Source organism: Staurois parvus, unplaced genomic scaffold, assembly GCF_062004578.1.
Source record: "Staurois parvus isolate SC_StPar_1 unplaced genomic scaffold, SC_StPar_1.0 ptg000498l, whole genome shotgun sequence".
NCBI classification, from domain to species: Eukaryota; Metazoa; Chordata; class Amphibia; order Anura; family Ranidae; genus Staurois; species Staurois parvus.
This window is the reverse complement of record NW_028318294.1, coordinates 1,240,174-1,256,963: the sequence shown is the minus strand read 5'-3', so window position 1 is coordinate 1,256,963 and position 16,790 is coordinate 1,240,174. Positions and strand designations below refer to the sequence as shown.

The window sequence follows — 16,790 nt, the reverse complement described above, 5'->3', positions numbered from 1 at the left end:
TCATGCCCTGTGTTGTCACGTCACGTGAGCTAACCATTAGAGTATATGAATTACGTCACAAACCTTCTGCCAACTCAAAATTTTGGAGTAATCATAATTAAACTGTGTATTGAGCTGCTTCACTGGACTTACTAGTTAATGAGTATAGAAGAAAACTGTGATGTGCAGAAATAAAACAATGTAGTTGAATTAAAATATTTTCTCTCTCAGCTTCAAAATGGAAGATATGGAAAATGCCATACCCCGGTTGGAGGAATTTCTCTGCCAGGATGTTGCTTGGCTGGTAGAAACAGTGCAAAATCTTCTGCCTGATGCAGATCTAAGCCACATTCTACAGATGACAGATGACAGGGGAAAGGTCTCCGCCATTATCCAGCAAGTGAGGGGATTCCACACCGCAGAATGGAGGCAGCTTATAGACTGCATCTGCATGAACTGTCAACTTCCTCTGGATCTGGAGGCGCAACTCATCAGCCTGGACGGAGGTTGGTCCTAAATGTATTTAAAATAACCTTTCATTTTGTGCTTTGTGGTGGTAGTTCAAAAGCTCAACTCCAGCCACTTTGGGGGTTTTGCATAGAGTGGGGCAGGGTTAGATAGTTTTGTATAGAGTGGGGATCAGTTTGTTTTGTATAGAGTGGGGAAGGGTTAATTAGATATGGTGGAAGGGTTAATTAGATTTGTATTGAGTGGAGAAGGGTTGGATCATTTTGTATAGTGTAAGGAATGGGTTACGTAGTATTGTGTGGATTGGAAAGTTGTTAGATAGTTTTGTATAGAATGGGGAAGGGTTTGATAGTTTTGTATAGAGTGGGGAAGGGTTAATTTGATATGTATAGAAGGGTAAAGGGTTGGTTAGTTTTGCGCTGAGTTAAACAGGGTTGGGTAATTTTAGAGTGAGGAACTGTTTCGTTTCATATTGTATGAATTGAAAAGTGGTTAGATAGTTTTATATAGAATGGGGAATTATTAATGTGATATGTATAGAATGGGGAAGTATTCATTTTTGAGAGGAAGGGGGTTACTTAGTTTTGTATACAGTGGGGAGAGGTTACTGACTTTTGTATAGACTGGGGAATAGTTTGATAGTTTTGTACAGAGTAAAGCTAAGTACACACGGGTCAAATATTGGGCGGTATCTCCTGGTTCAACAGAAACTGGGTGACATTCTGCCCGTGTGTACTTCAGCCGGTTTTTGTCAAACGGGCATGACCAAAAAAGGTTTGCCGATCGGCTTCCGATCAGAGCTCTCAGCCATTCAGCACTGACCAGTGTGTTCTTGTCAGGAATGGACTTGCCAGTGGTGGTGGGACTCACCTGCCTTGTTGGCTGCAGTACCAGGGCTGGCTTTCAGCAACCAGAGGCTCACTCCTGCAATGAGCCATCACCTGAGGCTGATTACAGCAGGTGTATTTAAGGAATGGCCAGGCCTGTGATCAGGGCCTTGGTGTATGTTTCCCATGAGCCCCTGTACCTGCATCCTGTCTGCTTCCTGCCTGATCCTGATTCTGCTTTAATCCTGACTCTACATGAACTCTGCCTGTCCTGACCTCGGCTATTCCTGACTATGCTTCTGCCTGCTCCTTGTACCTTGCCTGCCTGTTTGCTACCGACCCGGCCTGCCCGACTACGTTTAGTATTGTTCTTATTGTTATCTGTTGGAGGTTTGGTTGCACTGTGTTTATGTTTAGTCTTGCACTGCGTTTATGTATTGTTTAGTCTTTAATAAATTGTATTGTTTATACTATACCTGAAGCCTGTGTTTCCCTGTGTCAGTCCACACATTTCTGGTCATACCCCTAGCAGAACACCAAGGCCCTGATCACAGGCCTGGCCATTCCCTAAATACACCTGCTGTAATCAGCCTCAGGTGATGGCTCATTGCAGGAGTGAGCCTCTGGTTGCTGAGAGCACCCGCTGGCCAGCCCTGGTACTGCAGCCCACAAGGCAGGTGAATCCCACCACCACTGGCAAGTCCATTCCTGACAGTTCTGGTGGGGAGGGCGAGCCCAATGAAAAAATACAGTGTGTACGAGGCTTAGGTTAATTTGAAACACATTGGGGAAGGGTCTGATCACTCACTGGTAGTCTACAGCTTGTTGAAATACCTTCAGGATTTGACCCTCTCTGAAGTCTTGGGTGCCTGGTCTCGTTCTGCTTCTCGTGTTTAGATCTGCTGGTCTCTAGGTCACTACAGGACAATAGTGATGTAAAGGCGGGCAGAATAAGCCAAAGCTCTCACCAGGGGAAAGAGGAGGCAGGCATCCACCACACCTGAAGGTATTTTGACATATGTATATATTTTGAACACTGTAGCTCTAAAGAGAGTGAGGACCTTGATGGGATCAAGTACTGGATCTGTTCTTTATTGGAAGACCTTATTATGAAGTTTTTATTCTATTTTTGTTCTTTAAAAATATCAACATACATACCTTTTTACTAGGTAACTTTGGTCCCTTGGTGGTAACTTCTCTTGATGGTGAGTCCTAAATGCTGAAGCATTCACCTGTGTGCCCAAACCAGTATAATATTGTACCCTCATGGGCGGGTACCTGACAGGCTAGGCTCACAGGAAGTGGGTAGAGGGTTGAATGACATTGGCTGTCATTTAACATAGAAGTGTACTGGCACTGGATAACAGAGTGGTGAGTGTGCAGGGGGCAGTGCCAGAGAGGAGGTGAACATTGCAAGTAAAGCAGTTTTTTACCACAGGGAAATACATGTAAAAACTAGCAAATAAAACACCGGAGATCAGTGTAACACAAGTCATCTTTCACCTTACTGTGATGTGTAGGCTACATGAAGGACTCAAGCATATACAGTATGTGGCCCTCTGTGTGGAGCAAGTTTTCATTGCTGAATGAAAGTGACTCTTATATGCAGTGGTGTATTTAGCTATTGTGCTGCTCTAAGCAACACTAAAATTGGGCGCCCCGCCAACACCACCAGCACAGCCCCACACCCCACTCCCCAGCCCCCACCACAACTAAAATTGGGTGCTCTCTTAATCTTTATGGAGCCAAGCCCAGTGTCTTCCTTCCTTGTGCGGGAAGCTTGCACTCTCCAGCAGCGCACAGTCTCCTCGGATTCCATGGTGGAGCCTCACCCCAGGTGACGGCACCCCCGAAAATTGCCGCCCTAGACAAACGCCTTGTTTGCCTTGTGATAAATACACCGCTGCGTATATGGTGCCCTTCTTGTTATCAATCCATATCTAGGGCTAAACAGTTCTCAAACATCTGTCTAAAATATTTGCAATAGGTTAATTTTGATGTATTGCAAAGAAGAGATTAAATAACTAAATACTTACTAAGAGAGTAACTAAAAAGTATCTTCCTGTTTGCTAAGTACCGTAACGGCTCATTTTATTACTCAAACACAGATCAAAAGCAAACACTAGCAGAGAAACCTCAACAACCTACAAATCTACAGCAACAAGCACATACAGTACATATGTCATATATATTGCTACAAATAATCCCTGAAACTGGAGCTGCATTGACATAATAAAGAGAAAGTTATCTAAATTCTGAACCTAAACTATCCACATTCCAGTACAGTTTCAACTACAGAAACCCTTTTTGTAAAAGGTATACTGTTCAGGGGCTCCGCATGCTTTTCTTCAGGCAGGCAGAAATGGAAACAAAAATCTGAATCTGGGTCTACCCATCCCTGTACTTTAGTTTAGTCTAAAGCCCGGTACACACAGTGATTTTTTTTTCGTGCAGCCCAGCCGACTGAATGAAAAATAACTGAGGAGCTCGCAAGGAGGTCTCTGTAGTAACAATGTAACAATGTTAGTACAGCAATCTTCCCAATGAGTTATTGTGTTTTGACAGGGGGACAACAACGATCAGCGCTCGCAGCCATTGGCTGAGAGCGCTGATCAGATTCTGAATGGTTGCTGGTTTTCCAGCAAGCACTTTTGATGGAAGCCGTCCATGAGATCAGCTTCTGTCAAAGAAGGACCTGTACGCACGTGCCGAATGTCGGTCAGTATCTACTGTACCAGCTGATTTTGGCCAGTTTCTGGCCTGTGTGTATGGGGCTTAAAGTGTTACTAAACCCACAGCAGTAAAATCAGTCTGTATATGCAGTAAAGCATGCTTGTTATACTCACTGTGGAACCTAAGGGGTTAATCCTCTGCATTTTGTAAAAAGGCTGCTTGATCCTTTCTTCTCTGCCTCTCCTCTTGTTGAAATGTCCACCTGATACAGACTGAACCTGTGGTCACATGCACATGCTCAGTTTGGTGTGTATTGCTAGAGAGGATTTTTCTTCTTGGGAGGGTGCATATGATCAGCACAGCACCAATCAGCACTGTCCAGACAGAGGGTCGAGGGTTTCACATCCTCCTAGAGCAAAAAGCAAACTCCTCCTACAAGCTTTAACCAGCGCTCTGCTGAAGTCACAAGACTGCCCTAACTGCTGATGAGGAAAGGTATTTAGCAGTTTATATTTACTAAATAATTGCATTTCCATGTTGTGTGTACTGTGGGAGACCAGATATAGTGAATGCAGGGTCCTGGGTTTAGTATCGCTTCAAAGCTAGGTATAGACTAGTAGGATTTAATTGAGAATTTTTAATTTTAAGCATGTTCATTCGATTTTCTAATCATTAGTGGGAGCAAATTGACTTTAATTTTTTACCTTAGTATCAAGAAAATTCAAAGAAGCAGGATGGATTTTTTTTTTCAAATGAATGAAATTCTAACAGTCGATCTATTGACACCAAAATCTAAACTTAAAAGCAAATGAAATTTTGAACTACTTTCGAACGACATTCCTAAGGAGTTGAATGTACTGGGAATTTTTTCCCTGAAAATCTATTAGGGTACACCCAGTTTAAAGGGATAGTTTACACAAAATGTATAGTTATTTATAGGTGAAGCCTGACCAATCGCCAGGCTTCTTACATGCTTGAACTTTCCAGCAGAGAGATATTCCTTCCAATGTTCTCTACTCTGTCACCAGCAGCCTTTGCATCCTCCAGCTCCTCCTGTTTTATGCTCCATAGTATAAACTACATTTGCCCATTTTGCATCAGTCCACCTAAAACTGACAACTGAAAAATGAATCAAGTGTGCCTTATACTGTACTGTATCTCTGTGTTACACATAGTTCTTCAAGCCTCTGTGTTATACACAATAGCCCTTACATCTGTTACATTTATCAAACCTTTTATAGACAGTGTTTTATATCTCACACCTATGTCATGTATATCTCTATGTAATACACAGTGCTTTATACCTCTGGATTATAGACAGTGCATAATACCTTTTTATTATACACAGTGATTCCTTCCTACAGTGTAGCATTCTGTAAAGTTAACAAAATTACTTTTCACTGATTACTAAAAGACTGTATACATTTCTCATACCTTTACAGCAGGAACCTTGAAGGGTGACCAGTATAGGATGTCTATCCACATGGAAGAAAAATACATTTGAAATATATTTTAAAAATATTCTTTCCAAATATATTGATATATACACATATTTTAAATACAATTCTGGCCATATGCAATATATTTCAAAATATATTTTAATATATATATATATATATATATATATATATATATATATATATATATATATACACACACACTATATGTTAAAATGCATTTTTATTACAAAATATATAAAAAATATTTGTAAAAATAAATTTTCAAATATACTGTATGTCTTTAAAAAGACAAGTTTACATTTCAGTTTTGGAATGCAGTTACAAATATATGTAAAAATACATGTTAAAATTACTTTTTTATATGTTAAAAAAATCTGAAGAATATATTTAAAAAGATATGTATTTTTTAAAAATATTTTTCATATATTTTGTAATAAAAACGCATTTCATACAGTATATATATATATATATTTATTGAAATATATTTTGAAATATACTGAATATGGCCAAAATTGTAGTATTTCAAATGTATGTAAATATATTTGGAAAAATATTTTTAAAATATATTTCAGATATATTTTTCTTCCATTTAGGTACCTATTCTCATTTAGTAGAAACAAATGGATAATTGAATAACCAGATGAAAGGATATCTTTTTTTGCAATAAAAATATATCTTTCAACCAGAATAATATGAAGCTCTTTTCTATCCCGATTGGACTAATAGAAACTTTATGTGTGTTTTTATTTTAGGATCAATCGAAATGAATTGGAATGGTTCATCTTCAAATGAAGATGGTAGACAACGAAGGATACAAGGTGATTAACTGTTAAGAGCTAGAGGCTTGTTAAGTTATCTCATTTTATAACATAGAATAAAACTTCTTAGCTAATGTGATCATTAATATGTGGTAACTTTTAGCTGATGTAAACAAATGGCCAATGCCTACATGGCTTCGTTCACTTCAGAATGTAAACTGGGCTTTTCTTTACCAGATAGCAGCTCTGTAAATAGCAGCCTTTTATTTTAACTTTCAATACATTTTTATTGAAAAAGTTTTAAGTCTAGAGTATACAAATGTAACTGTTGTCATGTGTACAAGTAAAATACAATAAGTTTCAGTTCAAAAGCAGTCATGCACAGAGAATACATACCTGTAATTGGTAACAATGAAACGAACATGTCAAAAGAGTAACATCAACCTTTTCGGTATCGGTAAATCAGCGTAAGAGGTGGATAAGGGACTATACACCTATTGTCTAATCTCCGGCAATAGCGAAAAAAAAAAAATCCATTTGGAGTGCACAAAGTGTATATTCGAACCAGAAAATATATAGAGCACATTGTAAATCATTCCTGCAGAAGAACCAATAAAATAATTAGAAAAAAAAAAAAAAAGTGAAGAAAGGCAGAACAGCCTTTTTTTTTGCAAAGGCTGGCCATACGTTTTGCAATTTTCTTTCCTTTAACCTGTGGCTGAAGGAAAGAAAATCACTTGATTCCCTCATCAGCACAGTCAGTGTGTAGGCAGGTGCAGTTAGCCACTAGGTAGCTATGGACCAGAACAATGTCTAATACCGCAGGTAGGGCCACTAGGTGTTAGGCCCCTTTTAGGCAGAGCCCTCCCACAAATGATGGCAGGGGTGAGTGAGGACCCATATATAAGCTAGGTGGGGAGGGGACACAGCAGACTTGAGGCATGGGAGCCATACACCTCACACCTGTGAGAATGAAATGTACACACGTGGGCCATGGACAGGGCAGGGAGCTAGGTGGAGTGGGCTTGTATGCAGGATTAGCTGGATGTAGACATTCTGACTGTTTTCGGTAAGGCTCCAAAAGGCCTTTTGGGTGAGGCTGCTTCCCTGGAGAGGTGTACTCAGCTAGGAGGTGTCTGCAGAGAACACAGTCCTGTGAGTACTTATGATCCTGGGCAGAGGAGAGACTATGGGGAGATGGCTATGAGCTGTTGCATGTGCTGTCACCTGAGACTGCTACAGACCGTCCACTTTATGTGACTGTGTGTGTATATCAAGAGACTCTAGATAGTATGTCCTTGTGATGTGACTGTCTTGTCATTCCCTGAACAGCACCAGTAAAGTGCAGTGAAGTTATTTATTGTGTGAACATGTCAGGGCTCCCAGGTATGACCAGAGATGTGTGACTGATGCAGGGAAACGCAGACTTCAGATATGTTATAAACAATATAATTTATTAACACTAACCATACAAACATAAACGCAGGGCAATACTAAACATAATACAGTGCAAACAAACCAAACCAACCACCCACAGATAACAGTATATACAAGCAAGCGTCGTCAGGCAGGCCGGGTCAATATCAATTGGGCAGGTAGGTACGGGGGGAGCAAGCAGAGAATGGTCGGGGTCACAGGCCAGGTTCAGCAGGTAGCAAGCAGCGAGGTACAGAGGGTCAGACAGAGGGGTGGTCAGGGTCACAAGCCAGGATCAGAGCAGGAGAAGTCAGCAGCAGTTCAGATCAGGGTCAGCAAAGGCAAAGAAACAGGATGCAGGACAGATACAGGGCCCAGGACAAACACAACACCAAGGCAGAGTCTGCAAGTCTGGCCATCCCTTAAATACCCCAGTATCATCAGTTCCAGGTGTTAGCTGGCTGAAAGGTTGAGTCTCTGATTGCTGGGAGCACCCGCTGGCCAGCCCTGGTACTGCAGATCAAAAGGCAGGTGAGTCCCACCATTGCTGGCCAGTCCATTCCTAACAGTACCCCCCCCTCAAGGAGCGGCCTCAGGACGCTCCAAACAGTCCTAGCTGGGCAAAATGTTCCACCGCCCGGGTCTGGCAACTGGCGGGATAGCAAAGACTGGCACACCGGGCAGGACTCCGGGCAGCGGCACACCGGGCTGGACTCCGGGCAGCGGCACATCGAGCAGAGGCACTCCGGGCAGAGGCACACCGGGCAGAGGCACACCGGGCAGAGGCACACCGGGCAGAGGCACATCGGGCAGAGGCACATCGGGCAGGACTCCGGGCAGAGGCACACCGGGCAGAGGCACACCGGGCAGGACTCCGGGCAGAGGCACATCGGGCAGAGGCACATCGGGCAGAGGCACATCGGGCAGAGGCACATCGGGCAGGATTCCGGGCAGAGGCACATCGGGCAGGACTCCGGGCAGAGGCACATCGGATTACCAGGCGAAGCAGCAGGCAGCGGGCCACCAGGCGGAGCAGCAGGCACCGGGCCCCCGGGCGGAGCGGCAGGCACCGGGCCCCCGGGCGGAGCGGCAGGCACCGGGCCCCCGGGCGGAGCGGCAGGCACCGGGCCCCCGGGCGGGGCGGCAGGCACCGGGCCCCCGGGCGGAGCGGCAGGCACCGGGCCCCCGGGCGGGGCGACAGGCACCGGGCCCCCGGGCGGGGCGGCAGGCACCGGGCCCCCAGGCGGGGCGACAGGCACCGTGACCCCAGGCGGGGCGACAGGCACCGTGCCCCCAGGCGGGGCGACAGGCACCGTGTCCCCAGGCGGGGCGGCGGGCGCCGGACCCCCAGGCGGAGCGACAGGTCTCGGGCCCTCAGGCGGAGCGGCGGGCGCCGGACCCCCAGGCGGAGCGACAGGTCTCGGGCCCTCAGGCGGAGCGGCGGGCGCCGGACCCCCAGGTGGAGCGACAGGTCTCGGGCCCTCAGGCGGAGCGGCGGGCGCCGGACCCCCAGATGGAGCGACAGGTCTCGGGCCCTCAGGCGGAGCGGCGGGCGCCGGACCCCCAGATGGAGCGACAGGTCTCGGGCCCTCAGGCGGAGCGGCGGGCGCCGGACCCCCAGGTGGAGCGACAGGTCTCGGGCCCTCAGGCGGGGCGACAGGCATCGTGCCCCCAGGCGGGGCGACAGGCATCGTGCCCCCAGGCGGAGCGACAGGTCTCGGGCCCCCAGGCGGAGCGGCGGGCGCCGGACCCCCAGGTGGAGCGACAGGTCTCGGGCCCTCAGGCGGAGCGGCGGGCGCCGGACCCCCAGGAGGAGCGACAGGTCTCGGGCCCTCAGGCGGAGCGGCGGGCGCCGGACCCCCAGGAGGAGCGACAGGTCTCGGGCCCTCAGGCGGAGCGGCGGGCGCCGGACCCCCAGGAGGAGCGACAGGTCTCGGGCCCTCAGGCGGAGCGGCGGGCGCCGGACCCCCAGGTGGAGCGACAGGTCTCGGGCCCTCAGGCGGAGCGGCGGGCGCCGGACCCCAGGCGGAGCGACAGGTCTCGGGCCCATAGGCGGAGCGGCGGGCGCCGGACCCCCAGGAGGAGCGACAGGTCTCGGGCCCTCAGGCGGAGCGGCGGGCGCCGGACCCCCAGATGGAGCGACAGGTCTCGGGCCCTCAGGCGGAGCGGCGGGCGCCGGACCCCCAGGTGGAGCGACAGGTCTCGGGCCCTCAGGCGGAGCGGCGGGCGCCGGACCCCCAGGTGGAGCGACAGGTCTCGGGCCCTCAGGCGGAGCGGCGGGCACCGAGTCACCAGGCACGACAGTGGGCTCCGAGTCAACTGGTATGACCGCAGGCACTGGGTCAGACATTGTATGGTCTGGCTGGACAGCGGGCATCGGGTCACCAGGCATCAGGTCATTTGGCTCGACAGCGGGCACCGCGTCATCTGGCAAGGCAGTGGGCTCCGAGTCAACTGGTATGACCGCAGGCACTGGGTCAGACATTGCATGGTCTGGCTGGACAGTGGGCATCGGGTCACCAGGCATCAGGTCATTTGGCTCGACAGCGGGCACCGCGTCATCTGGCAAGGCAGTGGGCTCCAAGTCAACTGGTATGACCGCGGGCACTGGGTCAGACATTGGATCGTCTGACTGGACAGCGGGCACTGGGTCACCAGGCATCAGGTCATTTGGCTCGACAGCGGGCACCGCGTCATCCGGCAAGGCAGTGGGCTCCGAGTCAACTGGTATGACCGCGGGCACTGGGTCAGACATTGGATCGTCTGACTGGACAGCGGGCACTGGGTCACCAGGCATCAGGTCATTTGGCTCGACAGCGGGCACCGCGTCATCCGGCAAGGCAGTGGGCTCCGAGTCAACTGGTATGACCGCGGGCACTGGGTCAGACATTGGATCGTCTGACTGGACAGCGGGCACTGGGTCACCAGGCATCAGGTCATTTGGCTCGACAGCGGGCACCGCGTCATCTGGCAAGGCAGTGGGCTCCGAGTCAACAGGCACGACAGTGAGCACCGGGGCATCAGGTACCGGATTGTCTGGCTCAACAGCGGGCATCGGGTCACCAGGTATGACAGCGGGCACTGGGTCACCAGGCATCAGGTCATTTGGCTTGTCAGCGGGCACCGCGTCATCTGGCAAGGCAGTGGGCACCGGGTCACCAGGCATTGGATCGTCTGGCTCGACAGCGGGCATCGGGTCACCAGGTATGACAGCGGGCACTGGGTCACCAGGCATCAGGTCATTTGGCTTGCCAGCGGGCACCGCGTCATCTGGCAAGGCAGTGGGCACCGGGTCACCAGGTATGACAGCGGGCTCTGAGTCAATTGGCACGACAGCGGGCACTGGATCAGGTACCGGATCATCTGGATCAACAGCGGGCATCGAGTCAACTGGCCTAATAGGATCGTCGGGCTGGATCAGTTCATCATGCTGAGTAGCGGCATCAGGCTGAATGCAGGCATCAGGCTGAGGAGAGGCTTCAGGCTGAGGAGAGGCATCCGGCTGAAGAGAGGCATCCGGCCGAAGAGAGGCATCCGGCCGAAGAGAGGCATCCGGCCGAAGAGAGGCATCCGGCCGAAGAGAGGCATCCGGCCGAAGAGAGGCATCCGGCCGAGTAGAGGCTTCAGGCTGAGTAGAGGCTTCAGGCCGAGTCACGGAAGGCAGGCTCACCGGTTTGGATACTGGCAGGATGGTATTGGTTGGAAAGAATTTTCGCTTTTTTCTGGTTTTAACTACTGGAGCACTGCAAGTAAACGCAGGTCTGCAAACGAATGGAGCAGCTGGAGACAGAGAAGAACTGGAGGATGGAACAGGAGAGGGAGCAGTTGCTACAGAGGGCTCTTTTACAGGGTTAAAGGCAGGATAGGTGCAGCGAGTGGGAACAGGGTACTGACATGCGGTAGATAGCAGGGCAGGAGGAGCTGGTGGGAATACAGGAGTAGAGTTAGAAGCAGGACTGGGTCTTTGTAAGCTGACTGAGGCTGGGTGCAACAAGTCTGTCCATGTCTGCAGTAGGGGTTGAACAAAGCTGAGCTTACACAAAGCCTGTCTGACCAAAGACTGCACTGCGTTGATACAATCTCTCAGTGTCTGTGGTGAACATGTGGAGTAACGCTCCAAAAGGTAACCCACATCATCCTCTAATAACCACACCAGGGACTCTACCTGGTCTGCACTAAATGGTGGCAAAAATTCATCCCTGCATTCGGGGGAACCAGATGAAACCAACTCTGCACAAACCTCAATCAATGGCTGCACCTCAGAGAACACTGTGCCCTGATCTACTAGAACATGAGCGAGCCGTATACATTCTAGCAATTCATCCCGGGGATACTCCTTCAGAGTTTGATAAGCATACTCCCTGTCATCAAACACTAGCAGATATAAATACTCAACCTCATCAAGATCCATCCTTCCCATCAACAAGCCAAGATGGCTTCCCTGTGCAGCCACTTCTGGTCAGGAATGGCCTTGGTGTAATGTCAGGGCTCCCAGGTATGACCAGAGATGTGTGACTGATGCAGGGAAACGCAGACTTCAGATATGTTATAAACAATATAATTTATTAACACTAACCATACAAACATAAACGCAGGGCAATACTAAACATAATACAGTGCAAACAAACCAAACCAACCACCCACAGATAACAGTATATACAAGCAAGCGTCGTCAGGCAGGCCGGGTCAATATCAATTGGGCAGGTAGGTACGGGGGGAGCAAGCAGAGAATGGTCGGGGTCACAGGCCAGGTTCAGCAGGTAGCAAGCAGCGAGGTACAGAGGGTCAGACAGAGGGGTGGTCAGGGTCACAAGCCAGGATCAGAGCAGGAGAAGTCAGCAGCAGTTCAGATCAGGGTCAGCAAAGGCAAAGAAACAGGATGCAGGACAGATACAGGGCCCAGGACAAACACAACACCAAGGCAGAGTCTGCAAGTCTGGCCATCCCTTAAATACCCCAGTATCATCAGTTCCAGGTGTTAGCTGGCTGAAAGGTTGAGTCTCTGATTGCTGGGAGCACCCACTGGCCAGCCCTGGTACTGCAGATCAAAAGGCAGGTGAGTCCCACCATTGCTGGCCAGTCCATTCCTAACAGAACATTTCTTTGTTTGAATATAAAGCTCTATGGCTGGGGATGTCATGAGGAGGCCTATAGAATGGAGCAGAGCACAAGATGGCGGAGGGTTTTGCCTCAGCTGGTGGGATTGTGTTCTAGCAAGGCTGAAGCTGGAGTAGGGACAAAACCAGCCAAAAAAGCCCCTCTTACAAGTGTGGATGAGGGAATTCCTCGTGCTGCGCTTTTGCAATTTCACAGCGGGGGGTTTTCCAACCATCAGAATGCAATGATCACTGCTGCCGGCTATAGCTAGCGTTAGTGATTGCATGAAAGAAACCCACAGGCTGGTATTACTGCAGTCAGTCGATAGATCAACTTTGGTACAACCAGCCTGCCCATAGATGGACCCATTTCCTGCTGAGCTGGCCAAATTTCAATCTGTCTAGGGCCACCTTAACATTAGTCTTTTATATATATACAGTATATATACATACTGTATATATACAATATATATACATATATTACAGACACACATCTTACATAATATTTTTTATTGTGAACATAAATTATACAAACATATACTGAATGCCAGGTTTTTAATTTTCTTTTTCTTTTTAAAGAGGCAGCAACACGATACAGAGAACAGATAAGACATTCTATCCTTCAAAAGTATGGATTTAGGGATACGGGAGATCCCAGAGGCTCTTGCAATCCAATGTTTGTTGAACCATTAATTAGGATCATAAAGGTTGGCCAAAGAAGTCGAGCTGACCAGACCTTGGAGGCTTCCAGCACAGAAGAGATAAAGAACTTGTTTCAGAAGACCAATCCTGCTCAATCGCACCTTATTTTACTGACAGGAATGCCAGGTACTGGGAAGACTATGATGGCTCACAGGATCTGCTACCAGTGGGCACAAGGAGAGTTCAGCCAGTATACACTAACTTTTCTTTTTGAATTTCGTCAGCTGAATCGAATCAGTAGACATTTTACACTCAGGGAGCTTTTGTTCAACTTGTTTTTGATGCCAGATCTGTATTTAGAAGAAGCGTACGAATTTGTAAACCAGAATCCACATAGGGTCCTTATTATATTTGATGGACTGGATGAGTTTGGAGGACAATTCACAGTCAGTCCACCAAACTTTGCAATTGAAGGTGACCAAGTGACCTCCATTTCTCATTTGTTTACATATATTTTTTATGGGAAAGTCCTGCAAGGCTGTACAATTTTAATTACCTGCAGGTCCAAACTATATAACAGTCTTCCTATAGACGACATTGACCGTATTGCAGAAGTACTGGGATTTAATAAAGAAAAAGTTGCACAATATGTTGATGACTTTTGTAGCACAAATGCACTAAAAGATAAAGTTTTACTCTACTTAAGAGAGAATAGCAAGTTGATGCACTTGTGTTTTGTTCCTGCTTTGTGTCACATTGTATGTGTTTGCCTGGAGCACCTTTTAAACACATCTGGACAGTCTGGTCTTCCTCAGACGATTACACAGTTTTATATACAAATGTTAAAGATTTTCATTCAGAAAAGACAGACATCTCAGTCAGATGAAGCATCAATGCTGAAGACACTTACATCTCGGATCTTTGAATTAGCGCATTTGGCGCACAATGGACTTGATCAGAACAAAACCGTCTTTTATGCTGGAGAAATTGCAGAGGAGATAAAGGACTTTGCCGCAGCCCATGGACTGCTGTCAGTTTTTGAGGTCAAAAGGTTTGAAAGTACAACCGACTTGGGTTACTCCTTTGTGCACCTTAGTTCTCAAGAGTTTTTTGCTGCTTTATACTTAATTACAGATGGGGCAGTAACGGCATCCTCACTACATAAAAGACTTAATCTAAAATCAAAGTGGAATTTAAAATTGAAGACAAAGGAAGAACTTACAGATCAATTTCATATATTCCTTTCTGGGCTATCATCTAAAGATTGTCAACCATTTCTTCTCGAGTTGTCAGAACACAGTGAAAATTTGATCCAAAAGAAACAAGAAACCATTCTAGAATCCCTAGCAAAAATGGCAGACACACAGCTCACGGGGCCCAAGCTCATCGAATTGTGTCACTGCATTTATGAAACTCAGGATAAACAATTAGCAAAGCGTGTCGGAAAGGATTTGGCCCACAAATACGATCTGAGAAATTTCAGGATCACCCCAGTAGATATCACAGCTGTGATGTTTGTGGTTAAACATGGATCATGCCTGGTTTCCTTAGATTTTGTAGGATGCCCTATGGAGCTGGAGTGCTTGGAAGTCCTAGGATCATGTGAAAATGTGGAAAGCCTAAGGTAATGTCTGTGTCACAACTTAAAAAAATGTATATGTACAGAATATGGCATTTTTATATTAGCTATATCGTCATAAATGTAACAGCCTAGCTGTACTGTCCAGGAAGACTGTGTGCTGAGTAAATGATGAAGCAGTAGCTCAGGGGTGGACTGATAACTCATGGGGCCCCTGGGCAATAGGGGATCATGGGGCCCCTGTGTCCTTGCCCAAACTCAAAAAAGCCTATGAAAAAGGTACCGGGGTCATCTATTGACCCCGGGCCCTCGGGCAGTGCCCGAGTTTCCAAATGGTCAGTCCGCCCCTGCAGTAGCTATAACCTACCCACACTGTACCTCTAAATATCATAGTATGGTCTGTATAATATGTTGATGATTTTGTAGCACAAATGCACTACCCCTCAATTAGACCTTTTTGGATGGTGGTGGTAGCTGAACTGAACTGTGACTCAACCCTAAAATCCTCCTGCTAGGTATCTTGGATGAGGTAGGCTTAAGTCATCATGTTCATTTTTTTTTCTGCTTTCTATGCCTGCAGAAAGATTATTTTGAAATGGAAGTCACCGCACCCTTCTAGTCTGAGTAGTGAAATTGTATTACCTAGAGCCTTTTTGCCTAGTAGCTACTGCAGCATTTTCTATGGTTATATATAGACTGTATAGCGAGCGCTACTGAAAAAAAAAGCTTATTCAAATTATGTATATAAGCCGCTAGAATACCAAAAAGGTAACCAACAAACCCTTCCAAAGAACTATAGAAATAATAAAGGTGCAGCGCTAGGAGTAAGAGTAATATGCAAATATCAACAAGAAAAAAGAACAGAAATTAAGATACAGTTGTGACCAAAATTATTCAACCCCCAATGCTGTAAAGGGGTTTAGGGACTATAGTGTACATTTGGAATTGTATTCAGAATCAAATCCTACAAGGACGTTGTAACTACCCAAATGCAACTAAAATGACATCAATTGTTTATGTAATACAGTAGTAAATGGTTCTTATGTGGTTTCTTCATTGCCACAATTATTCAACCCCTTAAAGACTACCACTCTGAAGAACAGAGGTTCATACAGGTGCTTTCCATCAGGTATTGAAAACACCTGTGGATGTCACCGAGCAGCAATCAAGCATAATAAGCACCAATTAGGCAGCTTTAAAATGACTGTGATACTCAGCTCCTTCTAGACATTTACTGGTGTGGTTACAAACATGGTGAAGGCAAGAGAATGGTCCAGGAAGACAAGAGAAGAGGTGATTTCTCTTCACAGGAAGGGCAATGGCTATAAGAAGATTGCAAAGATGTTAAACATACCAAGAGACACCTTAGGAAGCATCATTCGCAAATTCAAGGCAAAGGGCACTGTTGAAACGCTACCTGGTCGTGGCAGAAAGAAGATGCTGACTTCGACTGCTGTGCGCTACCTGAAGCGTAGAGTGGAGAGAAGTCCCCGTGTGACTGCTGAGGAACTGAGAAAAGATTTGTCAGATGTGGGTACAGAAGTTTCAGCCCAGACAATAAGACGCACACTGCGTAATGAAGGCCTCCGTGCCAGAACTCCCAGGCGTACCCCCTTGCTGTCTCCAAAGAATAAGAAGAGTCGACTGCAGTATGCCAAAAGCCATGTGGACAAACCACAAAAGTTGTGGGATAGTGTTCTGTGGACTGATGAAACAAAATTAGAACTGTTTGGGCCCATGGATCAACGCTATGTTTGGAGGAGGAAGAACAAGGCCTATGATGAAAAGAACACCTTGCCTACTGTGAAGCATGGTGGAGGGTCAATCATGCTTTGGGGCTGTTTTGCTTCTGCAGGTACAGGGAAGCTTCAGCGTGTGCAAGGTACCATGAA

The 16,790-nt window shown here is 47.1% G+C and overlaps 1 protein-coding gene across 1 annotated transcript in view; it reads left to right on the top strand.

The window, feature by feature from the left end:
• Window positions 1–217: 217 nt before the first annotated feature.
• NLRC5 (NLR family CARD domain containing 5) overlaps window positions 218–16,790 on the top strand; it is a 193,366-nt gene continuing 176,793 nt past the window's right edge. The window contains exons 1-3 of the mRNA XM_089689793.1: window positions 218–485; window positions 6,160–6,225; window positions 13,257–14,943. Coding sequence (XP_089545919.1) covers window positions 218–485; window positions 6,160–6,225; window positions 13,257–14,943 — 2,021 coding nt within the window. The remainder of the gene's footprint in view (window positions 486–6,159; window positions 6,226–13,256; window positions 14,944–16,790) is intronic.